At 40.4% G+C, this 22070-nt stretch overlaps 1 protein-coding gene across 5 annotated transcripts; it reads right to left on the bottom strand.

The window, feature by feature from the left end:
* Positions 1-194: 194 nt before the first annotated feature.
* On the bottom strand, positions 195-21833 carry LOC149457441 (solute carrier family 13 member 2-like). Of its 5 annotated transcripts, XR_016313635.1 has the most exons (6): positions 21631-21833; positions 18015-18176; positions 13724-14013; positions 6189-6336; positions 2506-2689; positions 195-1020 (listed from the first exon to the last, which is right to left on the bottom strand). XR_016313635.1 is itself a non-coding variant. In XM_089683808.1 (4 exons), the coding sequence occupies exons 1-4, from the start codon at positions 21790-21792 to the stop codon at positions 1013-1015; spliced, it is 480 nt and encodes a 159-aa protein (XP_089539934.1). In that variant the 5' UTR covers positions 21793-21833; the 3' UTR covers positions 195-1012. The 5 variants fall into 5 exon arrangements, 2 of the variants coding, with proteins under 2 accessions (XP_089539934.1, XP_089539935.1); XR_016313634.1 differs by lacking the exon at positions 13724-14013; XM_089683808.1 differs by lacking the exons at positions 2506-2689; positions 13724-14013.
* Between the last annotated feature and the right edge of the window lie 237 nt (positions 21834-22070).

Consider the following 22070-nt stretch of genomic DNA (forward strand, 5'->3'; position numbering starts at 1 on the left):
AGGGACATCAACAAATAATAAATCTATTACTGTCAGACTTACCTCCTGTTATCTGAGGTTTTGCCTGTTTACTATGTAAGGAGTCATTTGTGCTTGGGTTTTGTCTAGAAATAAAATTTACCGTCAGCTAATTTTGAATGCTGATATTACCTGATGGAAAATCAATGTTTTCCAATTATAATTTTCTTGTAAGGTGTGGTTGATTAAAACATTTATTTTCTCATCAGCATTGGCTAATAATGGTTGTCATCACTTTATTTATTTGATTATGGTAATTACACATAAAATAAAATCTTATTTGATGACTCATCATATCACATAAATATTGGGTAAATAAGATCAGACAGAATTATTATCTTTAATACATGACACAGACTGCTTCTACAATCTGAGACAGAAATGAACTTGTTGGTTTTACCCAACAATGAAAATTCACAGCATGTGGGGCAAAGAAACCGGTTCACTTTTCTGCCCAACTCGTTTTACATAAAAATACAAAAATTGCCAAGCACTTATTAAAATGAAAAAGTAGCTTTAATGATAATAGGCTTGTCCTCCAGAGAACTGTCCCCCAAAAAGACAGAAAACACATTAGGGAGTAACGCCACTTTTGTTGAGAAAAAACCCCAAAACATTCCCCTTTGGGTGATTTATGCACATTGCAGGGATTTTAATAAAATTTGTTGCAGATTCCTATCTTTTGTTATTCTGTTTGTGTCCATGTGCAAAGTGAATATAAGTGGGAGTGATTTTATAATTATTAGTCAGCTGCTGCACTTTAAGTGTTCTAATGAGGAAAGTGGCAGGGTCTGCATGCCTTTAGATATGATTTTATTTGATAATATCTTTGCAGGGAATGCCCAAAATCTTTCTTGTATCTTAGTGCAGACTTCTTGGAAAATCGGTAAGCCAATCATACAGGCAGGAAGTTACATTTCTGGTAAGTGTTGTGTACACTGTCCATGTATAGAATGCCTCCAGGTTGCCATATTGCATTGCATTTCATAGAAAACTACAGTTCTGCAGATTAAAAAGGAAAGGTAATATTTAATAACATTCAGTTACAATATGACAATTGTATATGCTATATTATTTTTTTTCTATTTGCTATTTGTTTTTCCATGAAAGTGGAGTTACTCTTTAAATTAAATCAAAACAGTGGATTTTAACCACTTCCCGTCAACCCTATAGCAGATATACTGCTACAGGGTGGCACGGGTGCGCAAAATCACGTGTATATATATGTGATTTTGCATTTCCGGGTAGGGGGTGCGTGTGAACTGCGCGCTCGCTCTACCCGCTCCTCCATTCGCGACTGTCAATCACTGGGTTCCAGCTGGTGATTACACACTGGCCCCCTGTGATCTCCGATGATCTCCGACGGGGAGGAGAACTCCTTTGTTTACTAACAGTTCTCACCGTCGGAGAACATTGGAAATCACCGGGCGCCAGCAAGTCCTGTCAGCTTGGGCACACTGCTTTGCCTTCCTACCCAGTGCCATTAGTACAGTATCAGTGCTTTTTTTTTAGCACTGATCACTGTATTGGTGTCACTGGGGATGTCAGTGACACCAAGTCAGTTCCCCCCAGTGTAAGAATGCCTGCCACAGTCCCACAGTCCCGCTATAAGTTGCTGATCGCCACTATTACTAGTAAGGAAAAAAAAAATTCCAGTATCTATATCACCATTCGTAAACACTGTAACTTTCACATAAACCAATTTACACGTATTGGGATTTCTTTTTTCTTTAGCAAAGACATGGAGCAGAATACATTTTGGCCTAAATGTATGAAGAAATTTGATTTTATACATTTCTTTACTGCACTTGTTTAATAGTAAAAAGTAAAAAATATAGTTTTTTTCTCAAAATTGTTGGTCTTTTTTTTATAACGCAAAAAATAAAAACCCGTACAGGCGATCAAATACCATCAAAAGAAAACTCAATTTGTGGGAAAAAAAGGACGTAAATTTAATTTGGGTGCAGCATTGCATGACCGCGCAATTGTTAGTTAAAATAATGCAGCGCCGTAATGCCAAAAATGGCCTGGTCAGGAATGGGGGTAAATCCTCAGGAGGGCAAGTGGTTAAAGGCACCACATCCTTGAAGAAAATGTGACAAGAAACAAATAGGTTTCAATGCTGAAAACCACCCCTATTACAGTATCCTTCAGTGTGAACACAGTTTGTATGGTTTTTCATGAAACTTATCCAAATCATATTTTTAAAGGAGAAGTAAAGCCAAAGCTATACTTCTATAAATCAGAGAAGAGCAGTTTGTGTGAGTGCACTCCCGGTAGTGTAAAACAAGCCTTTGATGAATGCACTACATTAATTTCAACTACCCGAACAGGTTGATATCACCAAAACAACTATGGCAGAGCAGATTTCAATATATTAGGAGTCTTTCTTGAAAATTCAAAGTTGTATCATCAGTGTAGGCATCACAGTCAGTTACTAATCGGTTGCTAAAGTTGTGTGACACCACTTCCCTGAGTGCAGCTTACCTGGTACAATAACTCTGTCGACATTCCAGTGTTCCTAAGCTCTTCTGCAAACATCCGCACTGGCTCCTTTTCATCTTGCACATGTGCACCATGCCCATTCATTCCTTGGGTGAGTCGCATTCATATCAGTCTTCAGCAGTCCTGCCAAGTACACTTCTTCCCATTGGAATGAATGTGGCTTATGCTGAAAAGAATAAATAAAATGCTATTGCCAACCAACTTTTAAAATGCTTTTTGCCTGTCTGGTTCTTTCTTGCCATGAACAGTTTTGAAGCCTTTGGATCAGCATGACAGTCATGCAACCATCATTGAAGGACAAGTTTTTTATACTGGCAAAAAAGAAAGAACTTCTGTCAATTATATGTGCATGTACCACTCTGCATGTAGTATGAGGACAAGGTTCCCCTTGCAGCTGGGATTTTGGTGACCATCTGAGTCAGCCTGGTTTAGAGTGGCTCAAGGCCTTGCAGAACAACCACTTTTCTCACATAACTCACTAATTCAACTGTTATATTTTTGTATAAGAATTCAACAATATTGCAATAATACAGAGACTTAGTGGTGCCCATGGTATCCAGAAAACAGTCTCTTAAGCTGGCCATACACTGGTGAATTTTCAAATGCACATTTATAGGAATATTTATATTAACATTTGAAGTGCTGCCCCCTGTAGGAGCCGCTTGTATCTTGCCTAGGCTTTCCTCCAGATCTTCTCCCGCAGCCAAGCACACAGTATTTCTTATAGTCAGGTGCACACAATTACCACTCATTGCTCCAATGATCAGTCTAGGGGTTGTAGCTTTTTGGGGTTTTTATTTTATTTTAGAACTGGGATAGGGAAGGAATATAGTGGGATACTCTGAATCAAACTATTCACAATTGAGGACAGCTTTCTCTAAATAGATCTGCGTAGCAAACTGTACAAGGAATGGAGGAACGTCCCTCTGCAGAAATGCAGAACTTTAGTGGAAAATTGCTCTTCTGGACACCTGTCCCCTCAAGCTCACACCCAGCAGCTGACTATATAGATCCCAAGGGGGTTAAACAGCACAAATTTCAGCATCCATGTAGAACAGTCTGTACTCACAAGGCCCTTGCTGCAGGTCACCGTTCTCTGTGATACCAGACAGGATCTGTAGACATCCCCCTCAGAAGCACCCTGGGTTTCAGCATTCTGCCCCTTGGGTCACCTACAGCAGCATAAGCCAGGGAGGCAACCACTGTCCCTGGCTGAAACTCCCTTCACAGAGAAAAAGGAAGAAGAACCCAGATCATATGTGCTCACTGAATATAAATCCTAGTACCCGGCATGCTATAGGGCACCACCCCCTGTAATTGGCTGGAATGTAATCCATTTTTATGCTGCTGCTCTGCATGGGAGACTTCTGTTCACCCAGAACCTTCCAGTGTCACCTGGATACAGAATAGTCAATCACAGCAGCAGCACTGTGAGCCACGCAGGATATTCCCACTATAGCTTTCTGTTAGGCAGTAAAGCTGTTATGTTTTGCCTATCAGTCTCCTGTTAAGCAGGAGACCACACTATACTAAACTAGACTATATATATCCTAATAACTTACCTAGGAGGGTGCTACACACACATTAGAAAAAAATCTTTGTACATTAAATGGTTGAAAATCATCACAAATTTCTTCAAAATTTAAATAGCTTTTAACCCTTGCTTTTAGAATGAAAAAAACTACTCATAAATAAATAAAATCCACATTCACTATTAGAAGTTTGTTCGATCGAGAAAAATGTTTCATCTTTTGAATTTTATTGTCACTGTGGTCGAAAATGAACATCGATTTGACCCTTCTAAGCATGGAGAGTTTATTATGCATATATTGGATAGATCACTAGATGGCAGTAGGGAGCGATTTTGTTCATGATATACAGTATGTTTCCTGTACTTATACTGTTCATAGGTGTATTAGCCAGTTATTAAATACTATATTCATTTTATATGTAATAATTATTACTGTTTTGCATGTTGCATCTCTCATTTGTAAGTAGGCTGCACTGTCTAGAGGTTCATTGCAATGTCACTGTCCCTTATCCAAGATGGCGATCGCCCGCCCACACTAAGGGCGGAGGGAGAGTATTTGGCTGACCTAGTCCAGATACCAAGTAGAAGATGGATTAAGATTCATGTGTGGTTGAACACTGAATAAGAAGAAGGAGAATATTTTTCACATGGTAGGGACATTTCACTGTACGGGCGCTGAAAGAGACTTTTGTTTTTCTTGGACTTTCTGGGGGGAAAGTTATATCTTTGCGTCTAGGGATTTATACATAGTGTGGTAATTATAAGGCTACCGGTTGTTTAGATATTTAGTAGTGCCACCCACCTGTGCCCAGCAGTGCCACCCACCAGTGCCACCCATCAGTTCTGCCCAGCAGTGCCGCCAGTCAGTGCCCGTCATTGTTGCATATCAGTGTAGCATCATCAGTGCCATCTCATCAGTGCTGCCTATCCGTGCCACCTCATCAATGCTGCCTATCAGTGCCCATTGAGTGCTGCCTATCAGTGCAGTCTCATCAACACACATCAGTGAAGGAGAGAAATTACCTGTTTGCAAAATTTTATAATAGAAACAAAGAAAAAATTTTTTTTTCAAATTTATTTGCTCTTTTTTTGCTTTTAGCACAAAAAATAAAACCCCCAGTGGCGATTAAATACCACCAAAAGAAAGCTCTGTTTGTGTGAAAAAATGTATAAAAATTTCATATGGGTACAGTGTTGCATCACCGCGCAATTGTCATTCAAAGTGCAACAGCGCTGAAAGCTGAAAATTGGCCTGGGCAGGAAGGGGTAAAAGTGCCCGGTAGGCAAGTGGTTAAATCCCAGCTCCAGGCAACTGTGCAAAGGGTATTTGTTCATGTTGGTTTTGGTCTAGGACAGGGGTCTCCAAACTGCAGCCCTCTGCATGGCTTTATGTAGCCCTCTAATGTACTAGGAACGCCAATATAAGAGGGGCTTAGAAGGGAGCTCTGATGAGGACGCTGATGGGCTCAAGGTCTTTGGAATTTCTTTGCTTTATTTTACTTAAAGTGTTCCTAAACCCACAACAGTAAAATCAGTCAGTATATGCAGTAAAGCATGCTTGTTCTATTCACTGTGGAAGCTAATTAATCCCTGCATTGTGTAAAAACGCTGTTTGATCCTGACTTCTCTGATTCTCCCCTTTCTCCAGTGTCCCCCTCTTATCTCCTGATAAGACATATTGTGTGGAGTCACTCTGCACATGCTCAGTTTGGTGTGTATTGCTATAGAGGGTTTTTTTTTCCTTTGTGGGAGAGCATGTGATCAGCACAAAGCCAATCAGCACTGTCCAGACAAAGGGTCAGGGGTCATGCAGACTCATAGGACAGTCAGAGGAGAATGAAACCAGTGCTCAGATGAACACTGATAGAAGTCACACAACTGCTATATACTGCTGATGAGAAAAAAGGTGTTTAGCAGTTTATATTTACTAAAATACTGAACTAATTGCATTTTCATGTTGTGTGTACTGTGGGAGACCAGATATAGTGAAGGCAGGGTCCTGGGCTTAGTAACACTTTTTTTTTAATTCAAAATCACATGCTGATTAAAAAAATAAATACATTTGATTTTTTTTTTGTCTGCAAACATTTGTACAATATACGATGTGGTTCTCATACTGAAAATATTTTGTTACCTGATCCTCTGATCCTCCCCGCAGCTAGGCCTGTTAACCACAGCTTCTCCCCCATGCTCCAGCAGTCTAGAGTTCTGACATCAAGACCAAAGCAGGTTCCATAGCCCTGCATTGGATGTTGGGATTCTGAGAGACAGTCCACCACTGTCTGCAGTAGAAAGAAAAGGAAAATGAAAGCTTGCAGATTGCTATTATCATCATTTATATTATTCTTTGGCTTCACAAACATTGATATGCAAATACCATTTTTACCTCTGCCTCCTCTTCCCCTGTGCTTTGGGAGCTGTCATACAGACCAAGGCCAGTCTACACTCTGCTTTATTTGCATTCAGGCTGTCTGCAGTCTGCACTGTATGGTTTAGAGCAGTGGTCTCCAACCATGGCCCTTTGCTTGCCTTTATCTGGCCCTTGGGGCACTATTCCTCCAACTGACACCATTGATGGGACAATATTTCTCCCATTGACTGCAATGATGGGGCATTATTCCGCCAACTGAAACCAATCCTGGGGCACTATTCCTCCAACTGACACCATTGATGGGACAATATTTCTCCCATTGACTGCAATGATGGGGCATTATTCCACGAACTGACACCAATCCTGGGGCACTATTCCTCCAACTGACACCATTGATGGGACAATATTTCTCCCATTGACTGCAATGATGGAGCATTATTCCACCAACTGACACCAATCCTGGGGCACTATTCCTTCCACTGACACGATTGATGGGGAAATATTTCTACCACTGATACCAACAATGGGGTACTATTACTTCAACTGACACCAATTATGAGGAATCAGTCCTTCTGCCGACACCATCGTTAGGGCCCTGTTCCCCACACTGATATCATTAACGGGGCACTACTTCTCACATTGAAACCAATGATAAGGCATTGTTTCCTCCAACTGATACTGGTGCATCTTCTACTCCACTGGCCACAGTCTGACCCCCTAAAGCCATAAAGGCAGTAAGCAGGTCCTTTGCTTAGAAAGTTTGGAGACCCCTAGTGTAGACAGCAGCACACCTAAAGCCAGGCATCCATGGGCCTGAATGAGAGAAAACCAATAGATCCTTCCATCCCCAATAAAATGGATGGATGGAGGAATAATCCTTGCTGGCTATTGCAGGCAGTCAACCGCTGCACCTGTGGATGCTTGACTACTCAAACTTTGGCTGCTTCTGATTGGTCACTGTTCAGCTGACAACCCGGCTCAGTATGTTTTTCAATTGAGTGTTACTGAGCCGGGTGGTGCCATCAGGGCCACCCACAGCTGGAATTTCAGCTGATTCAGCAGGAATCAGCCAAAAGTCAAATTTGTTCATGGCCAGCTTAGGCTTCATGCACACAGGGCATTTTTGCAGCCAGTTTTAGGGGCATCAGGCGGTTTTTTTTTACTGCTTCCAAATGGCCTTCCATGTTATCCAATATGTCCATGCACACATAGACTTTTAGAAGCTTTTAGTAGCAGTAGTGTTTACAAGCAGTTAAAAAACCCCAGGGCCAGTGTATCCAGAAGCAGTAGCGTTTGGTCAGAAAAACGCTTGATGCAGAAGCTTAACGATAGGCGCATTTAGTGCTTGAGCTTTAATTTATATCAATGGCCAGAATAATTTAACATTCTGGCCAATGATATGAATTAACGCCCAAGCGCTTGACGCCTTCAAACGCGTTAGACAATGTTACAAGTGTCAGGTGTTTTTTCTGCAAAAATGTTGAGTTTCTTGATGCGTTTTGCAGTTTTTTTGCCAATAGGAAAGTATTGAGTGCGACTTTGATGCGACTTTACACTCTTTGGCACTTAAGTCGGATCAGTGTCTCAGTGACTTTGAAAAGGTTCCTGCACTATTTTGTCGCTGCTTTGATAGCCAAAGAGTGTAAAGTCGCATCAAAGTCGCACTCAATACTTTCCTATTGGCAAAAAAACTGCAAAACGCATCAAGAAACTCAACACTCATGTTTATGATGTTGTTCCGTTGAAGTGTATTGCTCCAGAAATGCAATCTGCTGCAGGAAAAAAGTCCCTGAAAAAAGTCCCCAACCCTTTCCAAAAAATGCACATATGTGAACAGGACTCCTAGGAAAAACCATGTTTAATGGACTGCAGTGCATTTCTGCAAAAAGCACTACAAAAATGCATAGATGTCAATCAGGCCTAAGATAAGGAAGGTGACGGATCCCTCACACAGGCATACGGCCGGGCTCACCCACACAGGGATGTACAGGTGTTCTGGGTGTCTCTGTGCAGGCAGTCTCATTCATGTCAGCTAGGAGGCAGCGGCTGCACAGACACAGTTGCTGCTCCTAATTTGATATCCATGTGGCGGTAGATGCATGCAGGTCCCTGAACACAGGCAGTGTGTATTTGGGCCCATGATCCCCTATTGCCCAGGGGCCCCATGAGTTGTCAGTCCGCCCGTTTTCAGGGCATTGTAAGCCTGAGATTACAACAATGTGTATTTGTGTTTGAGACACTCCCTGAACCTCCCCCTCTGCCTTTCTGACATCTTTCTGATGGATCTTTCTAACTTGATAGCTATCCACAAGTGTTAGATAAGGCTGGCAAAAAATTAAAGTAGTTTCTGGGGAATTCATTCCATTAAGGAAAAAATAACATCACTTTACTTCCTCTGATGTGGATACCTCCTTCATCTGCTCAGAGGTGAAGTAGCAGAAAGGGTTTCTGAAAGATGGTAGGTTTTTGTTACAGCCAAGGGGAAGAAAGTTTTGCAGGTATGCAAGCACAATTTTAGTTAGCTATTCTACAGAGGTTGATTATAATGATAACCTGCGCTAAATGTGTCACAAATAGTGAAACAGCAGCTGACAACATACAATAAAATGATAAAAACAGTGTGCAGCGTAAACGCCCCTGACGATGGCTTCTTATGACGAAACGTGTAGGTTAGAGCTACAGCTTGTGACGTCATCACGCCATGCACATGCTGAGTACATTTAACGTTTGTAAGTGAAATATTCTTAATACATTTTTTAAAATACTACACTATGAAGAGGTCTTGTTCTCTTTACATACATACAATTGGGACCTTTTGCTTATCCTTGTAGTTCTATACTGCATTTATGCCATCGAGTGAGTAGCAGTGGAAAAACTCTGGTAAAGAAAAGCGGTTCTGAACTCCTTGCCTTCCAATATACTCTATATATGCTATTTTGACCTCATGACCTTTGGTAATTTTTTCTGGTAGGAGGCTCTGAGTGTTGGTGGTGGAGGATCTCTTTCTCTACTTTGTGGCACAGTTTCTTCCCATGAATATGGATTTTATATAACTTTTAGTCCAACACCATAGTCTTATTTTGAGGACTTTATTTGATTATATATATTTTTTATTATATGTTTGGGGTTTTTTTTTATGTTGGGTGAACTTGCGCTGCATACTGTTTTTATAATTCTACAGGGGTTGCATGAAAATTCTGCTTTAATTATATAGCACTGTAAAACTGAAGGACATGTTGGTGATACGTACCATATCCACAACCTTGAGCTGCCCATATGCAAAGGCTATAGCATTAGGTGGTGTGGCCACTGGTAGCATGAAGGCTAAAGAGGAGGAGAGTGTGCATGGAAGCATTATGTATAATGGATTCAGTTGTATTGCTTTTGCATAAAAAAAAAATAGAAAAAGAAGAATGAAGAGCAGTAGAGCCCAGAGTTCAATTTACATCACTTTACAGTGATACTGATGATTTCTGATTGGTTAACTGATATGCTAATTAATGTCTTCTTTAGCTTTGCAATTTTTGAAATAAAATGGCTACATGTCCTCAGCCCTATAGCAGATATACTGCAACAGGGTGGCAGGAGTGCGCAAAATCAAGTATATATACGTGATTTTGCATTTACGGGTAGGGGGCACGCGCCCTACCCACGCTGTTATTCGTGGCCACGGCTGTCAATCACCAGGTCCCTGCCAGTGATTTCCTGCCGGCGCCCAGTGATTGCTGAGGATCTCCGACGGGGAGGAGGGCTGCTTTGTTTACTAACAGTCCTCCCTGTCAGCTGACACCACCCCAAAGTAAGCACTACTTACAGACAGACACAGATTGGAATTTTTTTTAGCAAAGACATAAAGCAGAATACATTTTGGCCTAAATTTATGACATTTGATTTTTTAATTTTTTCCCATGTTTTTTCCCATGACATGTTTAATAACAAAAAGTAAAAAATATAGTTTTTTTCTCAAAATTGTTGGTCTTTTTCTTTTAGCGCAAAAATTAAAAGCCGCACAGGCAATCAAACACCACAGAAAAAAAGCTCAATTCATGGGGAAAAAAGGATGTAAATTTAATTTGGGTGCACCGCTGCATGACCGCGCAATTGTCAGTTAAAATAACAGCGCTGTAACAGAAAAAATGGCCTTGTCAGGAAGGGGGGTAAATCCTCTGGAGGGCAAGTGGTTAAAAGCAAACACAAGTGCTCACAGGCACACATGCATATGTGAGAGAACGATTAGGATACCGTAAGCACATTAACTAACACGAGTCATTTAGATCTATTATAACTACATTTAGATCTATAAAAGATGAACTTTGATTTAGTTTTCCACTGACCTTTCAGTTTGCAAACATGAATGAGTATCTAAAACCAAAGTTTTTTTATTTATTTTGGATGGAGTAGGGGATGTTCTCACAGCCCGTCAGATGTTTCTCCTGTCTCCTGCAGGGGAGATTTCACTTCTTTTCCTGTCCTGGAGACACAAGAGGAAGTGAACTTTCTCCATAATGAGAGGAAATCCCCTGACACTTGTCAGGGGAAAAAGGTGCCCCATTGCCACATTTCCCTTCACTTACTGGTCCGGTGACAAATATAAGGCGGTTTGAGGCGCAAAATATGGTTCAACATAAAATCCTGTGGTTTTTCCCTGCTGGGAATAGAAGTGAATTGCTCTATGCAGCCTTACTCATGTATATGCCAACACTTTTGTGCACACGCATGTGCATATGATATATTTCTCCAACATAGAATTTCTGTGTTCAGGAAATATGTCATACACACCTGTGCAAGATAATATTTTGACTATATAGCCCATGTGCATGTCGCTTAAAGTGGATTTAAACTGATCAATACTCACCTTTCTAAAAGTTTCTTGCCTGTGCCTACATGTTCTCCAGTGTGCCAGTTATCAGTGGCTGGTGAGGGATGATGTCACTCCTGTGAATGTGCAGGAGCTAGTCATACTGACACACGGGAATCAGGCCGGCTGTTGTAAGCTGAGCTGCATATGCACATTCCAGGAATCGCTGTGCGCTGTGGATATTTTTGCTCTTCTTCTGTACTAAAAATGCTTAATCTGATTTGACTGCACACTGTGAGCTTCTCACAATATACATTAGAAGCTGCCGAAAGTCAAACACAGCCTGTCTCATTTCCTATCAGGAGGACATCCAGCATTCCCCAGCTCTTTCCTCCCCAGATGTACAGCCCCTAGTCTGCCTCTTTCTTTCACTGCTTTCAGTTCATACTGAACATAATAAACACCAACTCCATACTAACACCTGCCCCTAAAGGCATTTTGATATTTGCATAACTCCTCCCAACAGACAGCCCACTGTTTCTCACAGGGCTTATGACTTTTGAAAGGAGTAATGTCATGTTTTTAGGAAGCTACGTACCATGCCAGTACCTCCCACCAGCTATGATCTGTCTGCTTTTCATAGAGACTCACAGAGACCTTGTGATGACATCACATTTTATTAGCATGTTGGTGGGGGAGAAAGGACGGTCCAGGGAATGCAAAATATAAGCAGATTCAACTTGAGGTGTAGATTATCCCAGTTTCTAAAAAAATTACTGCTTCATGTTATACACATTCTACCCTGAGCCTGCTATATAAAATAAATGGTTGTGCTAGTATAACAGAAATTTCATATCAAATATTTATACAAATGGAAATACTCTATGGCAACATGGGATGCCCACCTATTAAGAGTAGTCCAGCTGCAGAATGATCTTGCTAGGTAGGGCTTGTTAATTTTTAGAGCCCTGTGTGGGCTAGAGGGGGGTGGGCCTGCCCATCCTAATTTAGTATTGAATAAGCTTTATTGGTCTATTGGACATAACAGTGCACTTTATATATTATGGCCACTCTTAATTTCCATAGTGGCTTTGAATTTAATAGCTGTGATGGCTTCAAAAATTCCTTCTTTGTTCCAACACCACCTATGTAGTGTCCACAGTTTTTACAAGCAGGCTATACCTGGGAAAATCTAAATATTTAGCAGAAGTCCTCAAGCCAATGGGTTACGAAGCCTGGGTGACGAAGCCTGGGTGCCAGACACATCCATACAAATCTGTGACCTCTGTCTGGTACCAAAAATTTGTTTCTACTTTCTAGAAGTGATAATAGAAGCATCGTGTTATTCTTTATTTGGAGATCTGGATGTATCAGAATTGCCCAGTTACAATAGTAACAAATTTAAATGAATCTGAAATAACAAAATTACATTTTGTCCGAAATAATGAATTATGCAAATCTGAATCGAATTTGAAAACAAATTTGAAATGTAAACATATTGCTGACTCATGCTGATTTCCTTCAAAGACTGTGTATATTAGTGTTAGAATATAGCCATCTTCCCAAATTCGAATTTCGAAAAGATTAGAGTAACAATAGAATATAAATTAAAGATTACAATATAACAGAAAATAAAGGAATAGAAAAGAATAGAATAGAAAAACAAAGATTACAATAGAATAGAAAAAAAAATAGAATAGAAAGAATATAGCTGTTTTCTGAAATTCGAATTTCAAAATAGAATGAACTAGAATTGAAAAGAATAGAATAAAACAGAATAGAATATAATAAAACAGAATAGAAACGAAAATGAAAGAATAGAATAGAAAGAATATAGCTTTTTTCTGAAAAAAAATATATAGTTGTCTTTCGAAATTCGAATTTCAAAAACAGAATAAAAGAAAATAGAACAGAATTAAACTGAATAGAATAGAAACTAAAATAGAATAAAAGCATAGAATAGATTAACACAGAATAGAGAATAGAATAGAATCAAATCAAATAGAATAGAAAAGTAGACTAGATTAGAAAAGAGTAAAATAAAATATAGAAAGAATATTGCCATGTTCCAAAATTTGAATTTTGAAATTCGAATTTTGAGTAGAATAAAATAGAATATAGCTATCTTCCTAAATTCAGATTTTGAAAAAACAGACTAAAACACAACAGAATATAAAAGAATAGAAAATAAAGGAATAAAATATAAAATAATAGAATAGAAATGAAAAAGGTAGAATAGAAAAAAAAAATTAGCATGAAATAGAGTAAAATAGAATAGAAAGTCTTCCGAAATTCGAATTTTGAATAGAATAGAACCGTCTATTCGTCACAATGAACTTGCATCGATTCAATATTTTCGATTCAATTAAATTTGAATACTTAGAATCCATTGGAAAAAATAAAATCTGGTTGAAAACAAATAAACAAAACTAAATTTAATGAAACCACTTTCATTACAAATTAAACTTAACAAAATTAGTAACTTAAAGGATAAGTTCACCTTTCGTAACGTGTTACTTGTTACACCCATATTCAAAGTGCAACATGTAACATGTTATAAACAGACTTCCCCCCGTTGTGACAGCTGGCCCAGCTGCGTCACTCATTCAGTGTTCTGTCTTAGCGGCTGTCGGCTTGTAGTTCTCCATGGCACTGTGTGGCTTTGGTAGTTCATTGAGTCTTCCTGTCAGTAAGTATGAGGTACGAAGAAGCAGATAGACTGACAGATCTGCAGGAGACCTGCATGGTGTCAGTGATCTGCTGATCATTGGTACAATGCTTTACAGCTTCCTACAACAAAAAAAAAATTAAATGTACATTTTTTTACCTACAAAAAAAGTGAATTTATTATTTTTTTGTTGAAAGGTGAACTTATTCTTTAACAAACAAACTTAAAACTTAACATATTTTTTCATTCTGCACATGTCTAATGATAAACTTGCAGTCAGTCCCACATATTTGACTGTCAGTCATTGCTGATTAGACATTTGCTATTTTATCTCTAATAATAATCTGTGCAGCTGTCCCTAGCAGATTGCAACAAAAAATAGTTGAAAGTTTAAAAGCTTTTATATTAAAAAGTATAATAAACTATATGTTCATGCAGGCAGGGCTGGTGCTGGACTATTTGCTCCCTAGGCAAGACCAGCTGCTTGCACCCCTACTAGCACATATCTTCCTCCTAGCGTAAATCCCCCCCAATCCCACCTCCTAGCACAAATCCCCCTATATCCCTCCTCCTAGCACAACCCCCTCCAAATTACCCTTCTCAGCACAAATCCTTCTCCCCCACCCAAATCCCCCCTACTAGCACAATCCCCCCCCAAAACCGCCTCCTGGCACAAATCCCCCTTTGTAGCACAACCCCTCCTCTTCCCACTCCTAGCACAAATCCCTTTCCAATCATCCCTTCTAGCACAACCCCCCCAATCCCCTCCCCTAGTACAAATTCACCCAATCCCCTCCCCTAGTACAAATTCACCCAATCCCCTCCCCTAGTACAAATTCACCCAATCCCCCCTCCTAACAAAAATCTCCCCAAATCCCCCCTTCAAACACAACCCCCCCAATCCACTCTCCTAACAAAGATCTCATCAATCCCCTGTCTTAGCACAAATCCCCCCACCAATTCCCCCTCCTAGCACAAACCAACCCCTCCCCAGCACCAATCCCCTTCCATCAATCCACCCACTTAGGACAAATTCCCCCAAATCCCTCCTCTAGCTAAAACCTCTCCAAATTACCCTTCCCAATAAAAAATCCTCCTACCTTAACCAAATCCTCCCCCCCCCCCTTTAGCACAAATCCACCCCAACCCCTTCCAGTCCCCCCAAACCTCCATCCTACTCCTAGCACATATTCCCCGTTCCTTCTCCTAGCACAATTTCCCCCACCCCCATAATCTACATTCCCCACTCTGCACAAATAGTTCTCTTTCTCCCTCCTGCACAAATAGGACACAGGATCGCTCTTGGATTGGGCTGTACACAGTTTGATCACTCCACCCCCTATAACCTCCAATGTCTTCTTTATGGAGGATTGCTCCACTGACAGGAGAGAAGAGCACAGCCCTGCACTTCCCAGCTCTTTCCTGTCGTTTCTCCTTTGCATGCTTCACTCATCCAGGCTGCTCTCCCCTTGTCCCAGTGAGTGCGGAGATGGAGGAAGGCACTCAGCGGCCAGGCATAGAGTCCATGGAAAGACCAGCCTGGGGGGCACAACTGAAATCTAGGGGGGGCATAGCCCACCCCAGCATCCCCCTAAATCCGGCCATGGCGGGCGGAGAGTACTGAAACCAATGGCCATGGCTGTGCCCTAGGTGGCTGCCTATTTCACTTACTCAGGGAGAATGTGCCCCCCCCCCCCCTTTCCCTAGGAAAGTCAAAGGAGATGCCCTCCCCTGTCACCATTTTCCTCTTGGTGTCATGAAAATCAGAGGTGTCGATAGCAGATGAATGCGGCAGCAGCGAGAAATGTGCTGCATTGAGACAAGTACACACTATAGAGGGATATACTTTGTTTGATTTTCGTGTTTGATGTTTACTATCATTTTGAGAGACTCGTGAATTTTTTTCTATCAAGCTGTCTGTCTGCATACGTAAATATCAGTTTTATTAACAATGAATGCAGTCTACTGAGAAAGCGAAGAAAATAGATATGGGATTATGAGTGTTTACGTATCATTATATTCGAATCTCTGTTAACAACCAATCTGACTTACATAATCTGTACAATAATGATTTCTTGTCTGCTCGGTTGTGTTATATCTTTAGAAATGGGAATAGTGGTGATAAATAGTAAGCGCTCATAAATAATGCAAGCAGCTGAACATATAGGAAAACACATAAAAAGTCCCAAAATACATAAACAGAAGAAATGCAGCGCTCTTAAAATTGATAATGGAATTAGTAGTAAACACAGTCCGGTAAAACAACAGTGTTCCTTGTTTCCCAGTGTAAATGGTAGAATTTTGCACTAACCAGAACGCGCATGGATAATGCGCATATGTGTATAAATCCTGAAGATCCTTTTCTCCACTTAAGGCTGGTCAGGCATATGGCTTAGAAGAATAGAGATCCTACGCCCTCATGTGGTGGGAAATGATCCAGCAGGTCAAAGCTATGACGATCCAGATGAGCCTCCACAAAGAACTGGCACAGGAATCCCAAGGGCTACAAGGATGGAAAAGCTCTTACAATCAGGAGCACTCCCTTAGATGAGAAAGGAACCCATTCACTAACAGATGCCTTCTGAAGTTCTGGCTTTGCATCCTTGTAGCCCTTGGGATTCCTGTGCCAGTTCTTTGTGGAGGCTCATCTGGATCGTCATAGCTTTGACCTGCTGGATCATTTCCCACCACATGAGGGCGTAGGATCTCTATTCTTCTAAGCCATATGCCTGACCAGCCTTAAGTGGAGAAAAGGATCTTCAGGATTTATACACATATGCGCATTATCCATGCGCGTTCTGGTTAGTGCAAAATTCTACCATTTACACTGGGAAACAAGGAACACTGTTGTTTTACCGGACTGTGTTTACTACTAATTCCATTATCAATTTTAAGAGCGCTGCATTTCTTCTGTTTATATCTTTAGAAATGCGTGGCTGAGTCAGTTAAAGCTTTTGGTTAGAACTCTGGATAATGGTCTATTAAGAAGGTACTATGTTAAAGTGAATGTATAGCCCTTACATTTTTCATATACACATGTAAACCATGTTGGCTTAATGTAAGCAGATCAATGTAATGTAACACATCCTATCAATGTGTCATTTATAACTATATACGTAAATAGCTAAGTTTGTTCTGACCCATTGAAAACAATACCAGTGTGTCTGATTATCTCAGCAGTTAAAGTGAGCTCACCCTCCACTCCAGAATTAAAGACTGAAAACTATAAATGCTGCCTGTAAGTACAGGCAAACCAAGCTGCTTTCTATTATGGCTCTCAGAAAACCTTCCTATGGGAAAAACATTAATATTATTTTTACATTGCTACAGAAGCCCCACGTACCTTCATAGTTAAGCCCCACCCACCTATCAGCCTGATTTCTCAATAGGAAATTTCTTTTTATTTATTTCTGCAGCAGCATTATTGGATATGCACTCACAGGCCACTTTACTAGGTACACCTGCTCAATTGCTAGGTAACACAAATTGCCAATCAGCCAATCACATGGCAGCAACTCAATGCATTTAGGCAAGTAGACGTGGTGAAGACAACTTGCTGAAGTTCAAACTGAGCATCAGAATGGGGAAGAAAGGGAATTTAAGTGAGTTTGAATATGGCATGGTTGTTGGTGCCAGACGTGCTGGTCTGAGTATTTCAAAAACTGCTGATCTACTGGGATTTTCATGCACAACTGTCTCTAGGGTTTACAGAGAATGGACCGAAAAAGAGAAAATATCCAGTGAGTGGCAGTAGTGTGGATGAAAATGCCTTGTTGATGTCAGAAGAGAATGGGCAGACTGGTTCGAGATGATAGAAAGACAACAGTAACTCATGTCAATATGGATCAAAATCTCCGAGGAATATTGAATCTGTGCCACGAAGAATTCAAGAATTAACGCAGTTCTAAAGGCAAAATGATGTCCAACCCGGTCCTAGCAAGATGTACCTAATAAAGTGGCAGGTAAGCATATCATTAGTGTAGGCCTCTTATCTACTCAATGGCAGACACTTCTTTGGAAAATACTACTGTATACATTATTTTGAAACTAAATAAAAGGAAACCATGATGTCCCTCCAATGATGGAACTTATGCTGGTCATCTGATATTTGACTGTTTCTTACCATAGATGCCAGGATTGGTAGGAACAGTGTAGTCGTCGCTACATTACTGGTACATTCTGTGAATATAGCAACCAGCAGACACAAGACTAGAGCGATCGCAGCTGGGGGAATACTCTGCAAAGGAGTGAGCTTATCTCCAAGCCAACTCGACAATCCCGATTCCTATATGAGAAGAAAAAATAGGATATTGACCCTTTATTCCAACATAAAGCAGCAAGATAGTAGAGATAGGTGCAGTTTTCGTTTACCATAAGAGTAGCCCATCTGCGTCTCATTCCAAGCATGTTTGACATCCAAGCTAGGTGGATATATTATCTGTAAGTATATTACCTGTGTAGTATGATATCACACAGCCTTTCTTAAAACTCTTAAAGAGAGGCATTTCATGTGTGTTTTAAGGGCAAGTTCATGACTGGAGAAGTGACAGAACAGACTCTGTATTCCAAAGTATTTTTTTCTATGATATATTAACAATTTTTTGTGTGGTATTATGTAACCTTACACTTTAAGGCAAAACTATGTCTTACCTCGCTGCCCTTAGCTAGAGCAAATCCTCCTCCCAGCAGGATGACAATGTTCCAGGGCATCTTCTGGTTCAACCAGTTATTAAGTCCAAAGGTTCACATACTTTTTCCTCCTTGCACTGTGAATGTTTACATGTTATGTGCAATTAAACCATGTAGTATTATGTTCAGCAGACTGTGTTCTTCTATTGTTGTGACTTAGATGACGTTCAGAGCACATTTTATGCCCAATTCATGCAAAACTCCACGTAATCCCAAGGGGTTCACATACTTTTTCTTGCAACTGTAAATGATGGTCTGTAGTAGTCAAAGTAAAGCTCCAAACAAGTAGCTGAATATGTTCTTTAAGATCAACCTTGTCTGGTTAACAATAAATACAGATGAAAGGCCCCTACAATAGAAGAGATATTATACTCACCTCTGTGGTGGTCCTTGTCTCCTACCTTCTCTCCATTCCAGCCCTCAGCTTTTGTCAGCATCTTTAGCATTCAACACATCCATGAGAAGAGAAAGAATTTTGCTCTTTTAACCATTTGGCATCAGTTTAGGGAAGTGCTTTTTCTGCTCTAGCATGTCTGTACCCCTGTGCATAAATATGGAGGTACTCAAGTGTCCTGCACAAAGCCCTAAACTCAACTCCATCAAATACCTTTGGGATGAATTGGAACACTGATTGCAAGTCAATTTTTCCATTTCATTATCAGCACCTGACCTTGCAAATACTATTTCCAACAGAAACATTGTGTAAATCATGCCCAGAGTGGAGGCCATTATAACCACAAAAAGAAGACAATGCAATATTATTGCCCATTATTTTTGAATTTCCCAGAAGCTCATATAGGTGTAATGGTCAGTTTTCCATATACCCAGAGTACAGCCATTTCATGTGTATGGGGAGCTGTACACAGCATTTTGCCTGCCAAAGTGAAGAGGTGGGGGAGGAAAGGCCGGAAGTTACATTGAATGGGCTCAGGCACCCACATGCAGGAGCCCATACTCTACAATGGTGCAGCCAGCCCACATATTGCTAAAAATATTCATATCTCATCTCCCATCACTGTTGAGTGATTGCCTTTCTATGTCCATCTTAAGATCAGATAAACCAGCCAAGGTGGAGATTTGATCTTAGGCAACTTGATCCTATACACATTTTTCCTTTAATGTTTTTGGCCATCATTTGTGGACTCACATGTACTTCCAGATTATGGTGATGACCACAGAAATGATTGTAAGTGTATATACACAGAAATTACATGGCCAGAAGTGCCAAGGGTGAATTTCGTCAGGGCTGAATCATTTGCAACCTAAAGGTGTCAGTTAACATCAAATTAAGTAATTTAAGATCTCATCAGGACCAATTCCATTCCTCTGTACTGTACCAATATTATGTAAAGGAGCTTGTTTATCAAGAGCTAATATTTTTTTGGTTCAAGAACATTAGGTTAAAAAAAAGCTATCAGCAATGGGTCTTGAAATTTGGATGAATTTTTCATTATTCTGAAATTCTGATGTATCCAAATTTCTGAATACAACAGTACAGTGGATATAAAAAAAAGTCTACACACCCCTGTTAAAATCTCAGGTTTCTGTGATGTAAAAAAATGAGACAAAGATAAATCATTTCAGAACTTTTTAAACCTTTAATGTGACCTATAAACTGTACAACTCAATTGAAAAACAAACTGAAATCTTTTAGGGGGGGAAGTAGACATAAAAAAAAACGAAAAATGTGGTTGCATAAGTGTGCACACCCTCTTATAATTGGGGATGTAGCTGTGTTCAGAATTAAGCAATCACATTCAAAATCAGGAGTCAGTACACACCTGCCATCATTTAAAGTGCCTCTGATTAACCCCAAATAAAGTTCAGCTGTTCTAGGTGGTCTTTCCTGACATTTTCTTAGTCACATCCTACAGCAAAAGCCATGGTCCGCAGAGAACTTCTAAAGCATCATAGGTGCATTTACCCAGAGAAAAGCCGCAGGAGTCAATGCGTTTTTCTAGTTAACAGTGGAGATAGGAGATGGGTTCATCCAGAGCCATACAAAGCAGTGCACTTACAGTGTAAAGCACACACACAACACACAGTAAAGCAGCACACAGTTAACCCTTTGATCGCCCCTCATGTTAACCCCTTCCTGCCCAGTGCCATTACTACAGCATCAGTGCTTTTTATTAGCACTGATCACTGTATTGGTGTCACTGGGGATGTCAGTGACACAAAGTCAGTCTCCCCTCCCCCCCAGCGTCAGAATGCCCGCCGCATTCCTGCTATAAGTTGCTGATCGCCATTACTAGTAAAAAAAAAAAAAAGAAAAAATTCTAGCATATTTACATGCATATTGTAAATACTTTAACTTTGACGTAAGTCAATTAGTTTACATTTATTGGGATTTTTTTTTTAGCAAAGACATGGAGCAGAATACATTTTGGCCTAAATTTATGTAAAAATTTGATTATTTACTGGAGATGTTTAATAGCAAAAAGTCAAAAGTATAGTTTATTTTTTTTTTTCAAAATTGATGATTTTTTTTGTTCATACGCAAAAAATAAAAACCGCACAGGCGATCAAATACCACCAAAAGAGATCTCTATTTGTGAGAAAAAGGACGTAAATATCATTTGGGTGCAGCATTGCATGACCGCGCAATTGTCAATTAAAGAAACAGCTCTGTATTGCGAAAAATGGCCTGGTCAGGAATGGGGGGTAAATCAAGTGGTTAAGATGCGACTTTCATGCAACTTTTGAGAGTTTACATTGCAGTCTATATCACTCCAGTCGCATGAAAGTCACATAAGTAGCACAGGAACCTTTTTAAAGTCGCTGTGACTTTCGTTGCATGGATTTGAACAGCTTCCATTGAAATACATGGGTTGCAACTTGTCATGTGACTTTTGTCAAGTTTATTTTTTCCCCAAGTCGCACAAGGGTGAATGGAGCCTTGAACACTATGTGAAGGAGGCCAGGCCTTGGAGTGCTACTGCATTCAGATCCATATGAAACTGAACACAGGGTTCTGTGCTGGAGCCCTAATCCAGAGCTCACAGGAGGGAGTGAGAGAAGGGAAGGCAGCCAGCAGTCCATGTACACACCTTGTCTTTGGGTTGAATAAATACATTCAATACGTGCAGCACCCCACACAGCTCCAAGTATCCTCCATACCACTGGAAGGCCCGCTCCCCCCTGCGCCGGAAGAACTGCTCCCAGTACTCGCTGGAGGAGAACTGCTTACTGCTCTTCGGTAACAGATTCATCTCCCCACCATCACTGCCTCTGTCACCGCATGGAGCACACAGCCAACACTTCCGGGTCACAGCTGTCCACCTCCTCATTGGCCACATTCTTCCCAGAAAAAGATTTTCATTGGAAAGACTGGCTGAAGACCGGAGCTCCACTTTCAACAGGAAACATGTGACCTCCATTCCACCATTTGTTTTTGTTAATGAACTTTAAAACATTTGGAGTGAAGGTCACATGTTTCCTGGTGAGTGGAGCTCCACTCTACATCCTCTGCTCGTTTGTTGCATTAAAG

This window comes from Staurois parvus, unplaced genomic scaffold (genome assembly GCF_062004578.1).
Source record: "Staurois parvus isolate SC_StPar_1 unplaced genomic scaffold, SC_StPar_1.0 ptg000321l, whole genome shotgun sequence".
Classification (NCBI taxonomy): Eukaryota; Metazoa; Chordata; class Amphibia; order Anura; family Ranidae; genus Staurois; species Staurois parvus.